Below are 13,709 nucleotides of genomic sequence, written 5' to 3'. Positions count from 1 at the left end.
CTTCGGAGCCCTCCACTACGGCGTCTCTCGTAACCATATGGTTGGTTTTGGGACGTTAAATCCAACATATCAATCAAGTATGTTGGCTCAAATATCACTGTCTTTGGACATTGCCATCCAGTTATCTAGATATCAACGATACAGCTTGGTATAGCGGTTTCCTGCTTCTTCCGAAGATAAGGACAGCCGGTTCTGTAGCGCGCATGCGCAGAATCCTTCGCGCGCTGCCCTGTGTAGCTCGCTAACCGCGAGACACTGTGTTACCGCGGGGAGGCTCATTTGCATAGGGGGCTCATGGCGGCCAACAGCCATGAGAAAGTGGCCCCGACAGCACACGCGTGCATACGTGTGTGTGTGCTATCGCCTCGGCATTGTTCGCTGCGAACACACGCGATGCTCTCATCGCATTCCGCTACGCGTTCTTCCTCCCGGTCCTCCTCTAGATGTGCTGCCGGATACTGCGTACGTCGGCTACACCCCCGCCGGCAGTGTGTATCGTTTTCGCCACGTTAGCACCAGAACTGTGCACACTTTTCCGATCGAGCTGCAGGGTGTGGGACAAGTCTGTAACCTGTTTCACGGTTGGGTTTCGGCACCACCTTATGCGGCTGTTAACCCAGCCGTTTCGTATGTCTAGCAGCTAGAGAAACGGCACATGCATGAAAACGGCTGGGCTGGTGCGTTGGACGTTACGTGACCTCATTATTTCACGTAGCGACTTGCAAAATTTAAAAAAAGAAATCTGTCGTTTAACGGTACAAGATCGCAGTGCCCATGTGTCTTACGTAAAGTGGTCTACATCCTTGCGTGTAGTATACCTAATAACGCACACATGCAGACAAGTGCTTGATAATGAGAGAAAGTTGAGCCTGTTGATCGCGGTTTATGGCGGAGGTCAAGACATGAGAACGCGGACTCACGAAAACAGAAACGGACGACACAAGTGCATACTAATAAATGAAAGGTCGTATACTGTCAAGGTAGATGTGACACCGATTCGCACATGCTTAAAAGTGGCAGTGGTATACTTGTCACATGCCGGTGTATCAGCGGGAGACATTCTGCTCAACGTGACATATACCCTTTGTGCGAAGTAATCAAAGACTTGTTCAAGAGTATTTAAAACGCCTGTTAAGAAGCTTACGGACTTTTTAAAAAGTATCCGTTGCATACGGGCCGTGTTCTATCTCTCCATGAGTCTACATCCAAACGGAACGCTGTGGAGCTGATAGCCACGGAGAATCTGTCAACTGCAGCAGTTGATTTCTATAACTATATTCTGAAACTGCGTGCCCACTCATGTTCTTGGTGGAAATTAAAGTTAAGTATAGGAAAATACTGCTGAATATTAGAAAAGAAGTTGGTTCAATCTGCAATATAAGTGGGGGGGTCATAAAATGTATCTCTTTTCACATGCAGGTTAATGCATCACGGAAGTGAAATCATTGGTAGAGGCACAAATGCGATATGGCACGCTATGCTGTTTCCACGCAGTGATAGAGTTAGTCCATTATGTGTCACAGTTTTTGACAAGAAAGCCTAGCATCTCGGATCTCACTACGCTTGCCACGGGTAACTGTGAGGGGCCTGAAACAATATATAACTACATTATTCTGATCAGTGTGGTTATCATAGCAGTTACGGCGAGATGAGTACACGGTACGCTTGCTTTGCTTGTATACCCCGCACAGCGAACGGTATTCAGGTTCTTACAGCAGCGTGGGCTCATCGCTCAACTAGCGTTGACGGGGAAAACGGTGCCTTGCGGAAGTCATCACGCCGACCCAAACAGTCCAGTTTGCATACTCTGTCCTTTTGTTCGGTGCTCGGTGATGTATGTGTACGCTCAGGTCTATGGGCCAAAGCAAAAGGAAGAAGAGAAATGTGGGAGTGCAGTTTGGCTAAGTACGCGTGTCTGGTACTCTCCCATGCAACATATAACCATATAGCGTGCGTGAACTGCCGACTCGGCGACGCTACTGTACGGGTTTGTCAAAAAGTAGCCGCGACGGGAGGACCACTGTGCCCTGAGGTGTAGCCGAGTATATGAACGACGGGCTGTGCGACTCGAATGCCAAAACGAATGGACCGCCGAGTGGAATTACCATAAGTGATGAACTGTGCACTGTCGAATGCGAGAGCACGCGTCCGCTGCGGCTAATAATTGTCGCTGCGCGTTCAGCGGCGAGCTCGAATGCGGACTGTTCTGCCATAGCAATGAGCTCTCTGTCTCATTGAATTCCCGTCATTAGTGGATGAACTGCGCCTGAATGCAGAACCACGCGTGCTGTCCCCGGGTATAGTTGTGCTACTCTTTCCTGCTGCTTCCAGGCCCGCACGCGCGAAGAATAGCCGTACGCAGGTTGCGTCGCTCTGTAGGCTTGGCTCGGCTCGGCTTTTGGCGGCAGGTTCCGTTTCGGGGTGGCCCCGCCTCCAGTCACGGATCGCTCGTCACTTGTCGCCAGTTCCTTTCTTTCGCTTATTGTTGAGGGCTGTTCATGCGGACTTTTAGGCGGGTTTGGGGTTATACGCGGATTCTTTTTTTTTAGTCCTCTTATTTATTTGCTATCTCGTTTTCATGGTCCGTGGTTTCCAATCATCGCCGAAAATCGGTGGCGCTCTGCGTATCTATCATACCTTTTGGGGCAATCTTTTCGACTGCGTGTGTACGTGCGCTACATCCGAGTCGTGTGATGGAAGGGTGATCGTAACCAATCTTACTTGAAAAATCCACATGCCATGAGTGGAAGTTCGCCCTTGTTAAAAACGATTAAAACTAATTTCAGACATACATGATGAACAGAGATGATAGCATGCGTGTTTCGCCCTTCTTCGTTTACGCCACGTTGCAGCGCCTAAGATTTGTTGAAGGAGAAGTACATCATTGCATAACATAAGCGTGTTATTTTGTCCTGATTTGTCTTATCTAGACACTGAGTATCTATTCTGTGCATATCCTATGTTCTCTGAATCCTATTGGAGATTTTTCTGTCACTAACAGAGTTCATCCATCAAAGCGCTTGTAGCATTACTGCAAGGAGTAAATATTGAAGGGGGTATGATGTAATTGCACTTTCAACGGCATTAGTCCTCAGAACAATGGCATATTCTTGGCCCATGGCGACTGTGCGATATACGCGCCACGAAAGCTCGGTTGACCTTTCTGCGGGCCATTTGTAAATGGTGTGCTTGATGTGTGTGTGGTTGTAAGTGCACTGTCTTTTTTTTTGTTTATGAGAGTGTATGTGATAATCATCACCCATCACTTGAAGTATAGCATGTCAGGCGAAAAGCCAGGCTATCTCCAGCTTCTACTTAAAGTATTTCTATTTCTTTCTCTCTCACTACCATATATTCATGGCACTCTCTCAGACTATCTGTGCATTTAGTCACTTCTTCTTTTTCTGTATGAAATAATCCATAAATCAAATTAGAGTTCCGTTCATCGACTACAAGTCATCGTCCTTAGTCTCCCGAAGTTCTTCTTTCACTGCTGCTGTCATTCTCATTGCGATATTTAATTTGTCTTACCGTGGTCGGTTCTTTGACTCAATCCACTGAAGTGCGGCTACACTTTTCGCTTTCTCTGGCTGTGCATGCCCTTCTCTGTGCAACGTCCGCTGGTCCGTTCCCGCGGCCTCGGCATCTGCGACTGTCGTATGCGGCAAGGAGGAAGGAGGTAGAGGGGGGGGGGGGGGGGGGGCTTGAGTTGAGGCGATCGTGTCCCGATGTCCTACATATCTGGCGAGGTGACCGAGGCGTTGTTGTTGCGGCGGCGACTGCGGCGTGGCTCGCGACAAGACGACGACGACAAATTGCCGCCGTCAAGGCATTGTTCCCAATAGACCGACGCCGCGCGAAGCTGTTCACGTAGCCTTGCACGTATGGACGAGCCGTGCCGGTTGCCTCCTTCCTGCGTCGTACTCTATCACATCTACGCTTTCTTCGGTTTTCCCGTGTTAGCTTTGGTTCGATAAGAAATGGTTCGAAGTTTTGGTGCGACGGTTTTGTTTTCCGGAATAGTGAGTCCGTATAGTTGAATACATAGTTAAAGATATCATAGTTGAATAGTTAAGGATATCATATCATAGTCGAGTTAAGGACATCATAGTTGAAATAAAGAAGAGGAAATGGACATGGGCCGGGCATGTAGCGCGTAGACAGGATAACCGCTGGTCATTAAGGGTAACTAACTGGATTCCCAGAGAAGGGAAGCGGGTTAGGGGGAGACAGAAGGTTAGGTGGGCAGACGAGATTAAGAAGTTTGCGGGTATAAATTGGCAGCAGCAAGCACAGGACCGGGTTAACTGGCGGAACATGGGAGAGGCCTTTGTCCTGCAGTGGACGTAGTCAGGCTGATGATGATGGTGATGGTGATGATGATGATAGTTGAATACAATTGCTTTGTTCTGTGCTTTTTGTTAGGCATCGTCGTCAGCACCAGTGACACAGAACGCCATCATGTGATGACGTCACGGTATGACGTCATCCTGACTTCACACGATGGTGCCATCACGTGACATTGTTGCTAAGTCAAAAGTTGTATACTATCTCTGGTGACGCCTCGTTGGCGTCCTTGGTCAGTCCTTTAATTGCCTAAATGGGCTGTTGGTTTTCTGTCCACTGACGCGAGCTGTATGAAACAAATAAGAAGGATTACCCTGCTGCAATGCGCAACGTCCTACGCTGCTGCATACACGGTGTGACGTAATCAAGCAGCACGGTGCTGCTTTAATAATTCTTCACGTATGCATATTGCGCAGCAGAACATCAGTTTATATGCTATTAAAAGCTTAAGAGTGTAGTTGCTGAACCTTAATCAGTATGGTTCACCGTCGCACTATGGTAGCTTGGCATGAGGCTGAGCGTTCGACGTGCGGCTGCTGCTTTTGCGTTCCCGTTGATGCTGTACGCAAAAAAAGGGTAAAAAATGTGGTATTTTATTGTCTGGGGACTTCCACGTCAGTGCCTCTGATATCGCCCGTTTTACGTTGGAGTGCCAATCACTCAATAAGTGAATCAACAGCACACGTCATCTCCCAACATATGTATTTTCGTTTCCGGAAACTCGTATCTTGACAGTACAACCAGTCGATGGAGTCTTCGATTCCGGTTGTGTGCTCGGCTCGCACGCGAAGCATATTCCCTCAAAGAAGCACTAGAGTGTTCGAAAATAATAACAATCACAACAAATGAACAGGGAGAGAGAGAGAGAGCGGCTGGCAGCGAAGGCGATGCATGCGAGGATTCTGCACATTCTCTTCAAGCCAAGCCGAAGACAGAGCCAGAGAGAGAGAGAGACTGTTCAAACGGCAGGAGTACGGCAGCAGCAGCGTCGGCTGATGTCCGCTAAAGAGGGAGATGAGAGGGCAAAGGGGGAGGGTACGTGCAAGCAGTCTTGCGGTGGAGATAGCAGCGCCACAATTCTTGTACGCCCACAGCGCCGATTCTAGGCAGGTGAAAAGACGAGGCCGGACTGTAGAAAAAGGCATCGAGGTTCTCGGAGCAGCCGTGGTTGGAGGTAGTTCTCAATTCGCATATGCTTCAGTTTTTTTCTTTGCTTTTTTTTTCTGAAATAGGAAGAACCCTAGGCGGGATGGCGTGGCCATGTGTGTCTTGTGGCACGCGCGCCACGCACGTAGCTTCTACAAGGCCCGGTGGACTGGGAAGGAGGCAGGTTGCAGACAGGCCGTTGCTGCTGTTCCTTGCGCTTTTATACAAGCCGGTTGAGCAGTTCTTTTCCATCCCGAGCATCTATCCCCCCTCCACTCCATACCCTCTCAGAACCGACCACTCCCCCGAAGACTTCCTTCCTGCCTTCCTTCTTTTACCTGCCCAAAAAAACTAACGTAAAAACGAACAAGAAAAAAATACACGTGTACAAGAACAGAGCTTGAAAAGAAAGACCGGCGCCATGAATTTTCTTTATCTCTGTTTATTTCCCAAACTCTCTCGAGTTTTGTTTTTTGTCGGAGCAGAATGATGGAGAGCGGCGGCCATCCCTGCTTCGTGGCCATATGTGTGTTTCGTAGCTTCCTTAATTTACGTTTATTTCACCGGGCTACTACACAAACGTTTAGGTATGGAGGCTTTCGCAGAGTGCCCTCGATTTAACGTCAATCCTCTTGACGTCATTGAGCCAGCGCTTATAAATCGAGGGAGACTATAATAAAGAACATTCGATTTGCTTGTAGGTGTTATTTTTTTTCTTTTTTGCTTACTTTTCTGTCGATTTGCTTGCGTTGAGCCGTATGTCATTGAAACGCTACGTTGCGTTTCGGCAAAGCCTGTTGCAACATCCTATCGATACATCGATGAAATATTTTATGATTGGACCGACTGCAGCCCCGCCGCGGTGGTCTAGTGGCTAAGGTACTCGGCTGCTGACCCGCAGGTCGCGGGTTCGATTCCCGACTGCGGCGGCTGCATTTCCGATGGAGGCGGAAATGTTGTAGGCCCGTGTACTCAGATTTGGGTGCACGTTAAAGAACCCCAGGTGGTCAAAATTTCCGGAGCCCTCCACTACGGCGTCTCTCATAATCAAAATGGTGGTTTTGGGACGTTAAACCCCACAAATCATCATCATCATGGACCGACTGCAGCCGAAAAGTTGAAGTGCGTATGCCTTCTTAGAACACGGTGTTATACCGTCAGTGAGGAATAAAAGTACGGCATGATGCCGCAAGTAATCCTCTTTAAGAATAAGTACACCATGTTGGTCAATATTGTCTTCTAGAGTGTGTCTGTTTACATGCGGTCTCACTTGTACCATACATTGCAGGCTTGCGTCTGAATGAAAAGGCCTGTTTACGATAACATGTAATCTCTTGCTGCCTTGTCCCTTTTTGATCTTCCTTGGTGCTCGAGTCACGCGCGTGGAACGTACTGACGTGGCATCACTTTAGCCGCAGAGGTCCAAGTACGAACAGTTCTGCGATTTAATCTATTATGGAGGAAACGCGTAGATGTTGCTCTCACGCACGTTTCCTGAAGCCATGTAAATAGGATGAAAGAAGGGCGCCTTCATTTCAACGATTTCTTTCCAGCGTAAAAAGTGTTATCGTAGGAGTGACTTTTCACGCTGCCTTGGCTATAACTGTCTTCGAAATGAAATCTGGCTGAGGTATCATGCATCATTGAAACATCCAGTGTACTACTCCATGTTATGGGATCGTGGAAGAGAGGTGGGGAGAACTGGAAGAAGAACAGGTTCGATATTACTGGCTAAGGCGAACCCTTTTCTGTCTGATATACGACGGTCACTTAGAGCCGAACTCACCTTGTTCCCACGCACATTCCCTGTTATCCCACTGCTATCTACCCAGGTAGCCAGCGACAACGTCATATCCTTCATAGTGAGGTATCACTAGCGTCATCGTCGTTTGAATGTTCACGCGAAGCGTTAGCTTCCGAGCAGGACGTGCCGAAGACAAATCGGTGATGCCTTGGGGAGTTTGCGCTCTCCAACACTTACACACAGACAGATTCGTACGAGCCCTGCCGCGTACTCCAGGTGGTAAGTTCGCGTGAACACTGACCCAAGCTGGTACAGAGGCTGCGTGTTCGTGATGCCACCGAGCCCGGTCTGCTTGTGCAGGAACGAGGCCGTTCGGTCTCGCTGACGGGTTTGTCGGTGTCTTTCGCGGGCGGCTGGAGGTGCTCCATCACTTTGCCCTCTGGGAGGTCGGGCCTAATCACCCACTCATGCTGATTCAGGTCGGAATGGATTCACGAACCGCAGAGTGCGTTGTGTGCGTGTGGCGTGGCTCGGCCTTTTCACTCGCCGAGGCCTCCTACGTCATTCACGTCCGTGGTCGGTGCCAGTCAGGCTCGAAGCACTGCTGGAACTCATGTGAAGGGCGCAATGAAGGATGCCGGGAGCGCCATTGTTCGGCCTCCGTTTCCTTCTTTCTAGAGAAGCGCGAGTTGATATAGCGACGCCACCGTTGCGTGCGGACACGTGTACCATGTGTACCATGTGTGGCCCTTAGATGACGGGAGGTGAGAGTTTTGAAGTCGTGGAGTCGGGGCTGTACCCGTCTGGCGAACTAAATGAAAGCTCCCGTGGGCCTTTGTCAATAAGCTTTGCGTTTCGTTTGTTTGTTTGTTTTCCTTCAGTAAATGACACGCACCCACTCTGGGTGAACTGGCGTAGTGGCGTCCGAATCCTTCGTCCACCTGTGCAGAGGTGAATATTAGAACAGGGGTGTTTCTAGAGCCATTAACGTTGTGACAAGTGGTCTTGTCTTCAAGGCAGTTGCATGTCTTAGGTCGTAATGTTGGCTCCAAGCAACACCACTCGATGAAAAACATTTTTCATCTCTTCCAACCCTCACCTTCTCCGGAATTTCGCCGTTGTATGGTGTTCCACCTATTGTGATTTGGTGCCGTGCGTGTCCATTCGCTGCAAGGCTTACTCATAGTGAAACGTTCTCGCTATTGTCAATATATCGTCACGATGCTTTTTCTCAACGCCAAGCCTAGCCACTAGGACTATAGCTTCTGGATGTATTTTATCGCCGGGAAAGCTGTTGGGAAATCGCAACAACGGTCTGTATTCCACAAGCTGTATTGCACAAAATAGAAAAAAGTGAGTAAATAAAAACATTAAGGACACAACGGGATTCAAACCCGGGTCCCGTGCATGTCAGCCCAGTATTCTTTCACCGAGCTACGTCGGTGCTCGAAACTCAGTTGCGAATTAGCCTTAGGTAGGCTTTATGTCGGGAAAGGAATCTCGTTAATGCGAATGAAAAAGTGTTTTAGAACAGAAATTGAACAACCGTGGCATCACACTATGCGAATTGCGTGACGGGTAGGCCGTCGAATGCTCCGACCCCATCACAAAAGCTTCAGGCATACTTCTTCATCGTTGTCAGCCACAGCATAAAAAAAATTGTACAAAATTTCTTGCAATGTGTAGCGGTTACCACGCTTCTGCAAAGAATGACGAAGGATGACATAGTGAATGATTCCATACTACAAAAAATTATGATGATTAATGACGTAGTGGGTACCTTGCAAGTGTGCTTGTGAGAGTCACCCGAATAGCGTCTTAAGAAGGCTCTGAAAGGCCGCTCTTCCAGCTTTCGCTGTGACTGTGCTGCGCGGCCTGCGCAGACCTGACGGTTTTCCTTCATGTGTAAAGAAACGACAGAATGAAGCCACGGGGAGCGTCTGTGTGCTGATGTACCTTGACAGCCCACACTTGCGGTAAAGGGTGACAGCTCGTGCACCGGTGATGTCTTATTTTGTTGATTGTTCTGCACCTTGGCGGACGACGTCGCCAGTGCTGTCTCCGATCGTGGCGTCTTCTTTGATACCAAACCTTTCATCATCGCTGGACGTGCTCGCTTCTTCACGCTTCTCCGCTGACCGGTTGAAGTCATAACGGCAATGCCTCAACGTTTCGCAAAGCCCGCACCGTTGTTTTGCGCGCAGGGCTTCTATCGGTGCCTGTCCTTCCTTTGCGCTATTTTCCGACCGCACTCTAGATACGACAGTGGTGAATGAACTCGCCGTGGCAAATGCAGGGTGCGAGACATTTCGGGTGAACGCGGCTTAGAAGTAAGGTGCATTGCCAGCGAGGACAGTAAAGGAATAAGCACACGCAAGAGCTCAGAGACCAACAAGTCCAGAAGGAAGAGGGGCATGACGGGGGTGTTCGGAGAGATTTCAGCAGGTAGACCTGTATATGTGGCCGAACAGGTGAAAGAAAAAAAAGAAAGATTGCAAGTTTTCGACCGAAGATGATGGGCATTTCCCGAAAGGCCCTCACGGCCTGCCGCCTTCGTCGAGGCCGAAGAAGCGCCACGGGGCCGGTTCCGCCCCCGAAAGACAGTTCAACTCGAGGGCCGAGACCGACGTTTCGGCGCGCGCGAAGCCCGCCGACAGAGATGGACGCAAAAATAAATGAAAAACAGCCGCCTCCGTCCGCGGGTGCTCTCAGAAGGCGGTTCTTTGTGCTGGCTTGCCGTGGCAGCCGGCGATCTGCTCTCTTCTTGTGGCGGCGGCTTCTTGTACGGCGTCGGCACCCTGTGTCTTCTCTGGCGCGGCCTGAGGAAAAAGACCGACGGACCGCGCGTGTGTATACATTGCGCGACTGCCTCCGTGCTTAGCCGGGGCAAGCCGTGCCAGCTGCCAGAGCAGCGCCCATTCTAACAATAGTGTTTCCGGGGACTTCGGCACATCTGGGGCGGGGTCGGGGCAGTAGTCCCCCCTGGCTTCACCCCTCTTGCTCTCTGGTTCTAGAAGTTCTGTGTACCGAACCTGTAGTGTGGCGCTTGTCTTGGAGGCGCCGCAAAACAATGACAAGTATACCATTGACGTCCGAACGTGTGTACGTATACACACGTTAGTCTCTGACGCACGGCGGTCAATCGGTGCGCCGCCGCGCATAGCGCACGATGCACTTTGGCGGTTCGAATTCGACGCAGCCAGGACCACTTGAAGTAGGAAAGGGGCGGAATCTTTGAGATGCGATGGAAGCCGAAGCTTCTTGCTTGCTCCCTCCTTCATGTACGGTGCGTGTTCTCAACACAAACAGCTACAATGCTGTCGTCTTGCGAGTGCGTTTGAGTCGTTCCTCGAGCGCCATGTCGCTGCCTTTGCTATCTCATCTCACAGACAAGTGTGACGGCCGACTGACTTGTAGAGTGCTCACCTTTTCTACTACTCGCTAGGCAGCGTGAACGGGTGTACTCGGGGCATTGTCTCTTATCTCTGATCATCACAGGCGGAAACTGAAAGAGCAAGCAGAACGGAGGAAGCTTTCGTGTCGAATGCGTCATTCAGTTGTACTTATTTCGGTCTCGCACTACACTGTACACGGGCGAGCAGGGTTTTGAAGTATAGCGTTGCCATCGCGTCGCTTGCTGTAGAAAGGCGAGGTACGAGTTATATGGCATTGGGACCACGTTCCGGGCACTGTATAAAACTGGGACGAAGCATCGTGTAAAAGGTTTATTGTCAAGAAATGGTGAACGCTTTATATATCATAAGTGGTTTGGTGGTGTGTACAATTCGCAAGCAGTAAGACTGAGGATATATGAGCGGGGAAGCGCTGCTGTTCCTTTTCTGTACGATGGGTGGCAGTGCTAGAAGGTACATGCTATCAGTCGTGACATACTTGTCTGCCTCTGTATTCGGTCCTTTCAGCGACGCAGGCAGCGCCATGCAGCCGTGCTCCGAAGCTGTTACACGGTGATAATCTGCGAAGCAGTTCGGTCTCTCAGTAGTCATGAACCAATGAACGCGTCTTCACGCTCTCCAACGCTTACGTGCACGCTCGCGACATCCCCGTGTCGTCCGCCATTTCGACGTACCGCAGCGCCGCCTACAGTCACTGGAATGGTCGGATAGGTTCGGTACATGCACTAAGCATAGTATCGCAGCACTGTAGTTCCGAATTGCGTGCGTGCTGCGGTGTTGGTGCGTGCCAACTGGCCAAACACCTACGCGCGGCAAACTCTCGTTGCGGTGCAGAACAAAATGTCCTATTTCCTTGAAGGCTTAGCACAAGCGTTCTCCGTGTTCTGCTCTGTACTCCTAAACTTTGCATTCGCCGTAGTTCACGTGATTTTTTAACCCTCATTCATCCTGTGCCGTTTCGTATCCTTCAGAACTACTTGTTCTCTGCATTCTGACGCTTATAAACATTGAGTAACAGTACTAAAATACCAGCTTTCAAGCTCTGATGTGAATGTCCCAGCAAGAGTGTTCATAATGCTGTTGCTGCAATGTCTCGTGGTACAGATTCAAACGAACAAACTATGCCTGCGGCTTTGCATGAGTGAAGCCTGTTTAAAAAAAACCGAATATTCGGCTGTGAATTCCCGTCCTGGCGTTTGATGGTCCGTTACAATTATACCAGTGCATTCTCTCAGGCAACAAAGCACAGTGGCGTTGAACAAGTTTAAGTATATATCAACGACAAAGTATGCTTCACAGGTCGTATGAAATATTGTAACATAACACGATGTTCTCATTTTGATGACTGGACTCTAAATTCACTTTCTGTTTCACTCTTGCTGCTGCAGGTCAAGATCTGGTTCCAAAACAGGCGCTCCAAATACAAGAAAATGCTCAAGGCCCAGCAGCAGGGCGGCACTGGAGGCGGTGGCGGAGGAGGTGGTGGAGGGGGCGGCGGCACGCCCACCACGCCAGGCAGCGTGGGCACGCCTCAGCCCCAAAACCAGGGTCCACACACGCCGAACCCGCCCGGTACTCCGGGCCCGCCGTCGCTGGGGCCGCCGAACTCCGCGGGCACCCCGCAGTCTCCCAGCGAACCGTCGCCTGGACCTCAGAGCCCTCCCACGAGTCACCATCATCACCATTCCCAGCACCAGCAGCCGCCGTCGCTGCCACCGCATCACCCCGCGCATCCGCATCACCCTCATCACCTGCCTCACGGAGCGAGCCTCACACCGCCCGCCATGTCTCCACCGCTCGGCACTTGGGAGATGTCGCCAGCGGCGGCCAAGGCTGTCGCCATGTCCAGCTACATGCCTCAATACACGTGGTATCACCAGACGGACCCTTCCATGAACCAACAAATCCTTACTTAGCGTCGTTCTTTCGCCGTCATGGACGTGTTGCTTGCCGGATTTTTTTTTCTCTTTCTCCCGCTTTCGTGTGCGTGCGTCTGCGTGACTGTGTATGTGTAATGGTGCGCATGCGCGACCGGTTGCGTGGGAACACTGCACCAACTGGCTTGTGCGCACCTCCTTCTTCGGTGGGTGAGGACACCGTGCGGGAAAGAAATGTGTGTGCCGACGCTCCTCGCCCTGCAACGCTGGCTGTACTTGTGGCGCAAGTCGCCACGATGCCTGTGTCTCGTGGCCGGTAGCAGTGTATACTTAAGGCAGCCTTCGGTTGGTTGGTATTCTTCAAGCCAGACTTTGAATGGACCCTTAGGCGCGCGTGATAGAACATATGCTTCTTTAGTGCGGAGGAATATGAAGTCAAAAAATTTAGAAAAAAAAGGAGCGTGGACGCGCGAACAGTCACTACACGCAGAAACTGTCGCTGTGATGCCCAAGTTGAGGTGCCTGTAGAGTAAAAAGAAATGGAACGTAATGTCTGTACCTTGAGACGCCCGTATCACCCAAACGCATGATGCAAAGCAGATCATTTGTATTTGGCGAGCAGCGAGGCGTCAGTCTGCGGTTGCAAACTGCTCTGCGTCCACTACTTGTAGGCTTTCTCTTGCTCATTGTTTGCTCATAACTCTCTCAACAGCATCTATTCTTTTCCATGGGCACACGATGGCTCCCCTCGACTATTGCATACCTTTAAGGTCTCCATATAAGCGCCAGCACAGGAATAACACGAGTTAATTGTTCGGCTGATTGATTAGGTTGAAGAAGCCCAGTATGAAGTTATATCATGCCATTGAAAAACCATGCACTGTTACGGCTAAAGTAGTATATACCATTGCCCACTGCCTTGACAAGACTGGCTGCACAGGACTGGTTGGATGGTTACGTCCTTGAGAGGACTTGTAACTTCGACTGCGGAAGCGTGCGATTGTGTGCGTGTTCCTGTTTGCTTGTGGCGTTTTGTGTGAAGGCTCACGTGTTTGGCTTTTGAAAATTGTACACTGAACTACGACTGTGCCGGCGCGTGGCAGGGATGATCGCACGAACGTTGAACTGCCGTTGTGTGTATTGTGGACTGTTTTACTTTAGGTGCAGAAAACATTTCAACAA

The 13,709-nt window shown here is 50.2% G+C and overlaps 1 protein-coding gene across 1 annotated transcript in view; it reads left to right on the top strand.

Annotated features, from left to right (window-relative positions):
• Nucleotides 1–12,718, top strand: part of LOC119164060 (uncharacterized) — a 92,474-nt gene extending 79,756 nt beyond the window's left edge. The window contains exon 3 of the mRNA XM_037416168.2: nucleotides 12,039–12,718. Within this exon, the coding sequence (XP_037272065.2) occupies nucleotides 12,039–12,566 (528 nt within the window). The 3' untranslated portion in view covers nucleotides 12,567–12,718. The remainder of the gene's footprint in view (nucleotides 1–12,038) is intronic.
• Nucleotides 12,719–13,709: the final 991 nt, after the last annotated feature.

Source organism: Rhipicephalus microplus, chromosome 8, assembly GCF_043290135.1.
Source record: "Rhipicephalus microplus isolate Deutch F79 chromosome 8, USDA_Rmic, whole genome shotgun sequence".
NCBI classification, from domain to species: Eukaryota; Metazoa; Arthropoda; class Arachnida; order Ixodida; family Ixodidae; genus Rhipicephalus; species Rhipicephalus microplus.
The sequence above is the reverse complement of the archived record's forward strand: the minus strand, read 5'-3'. Positions and strand labels throughout refer to the sequence as shown.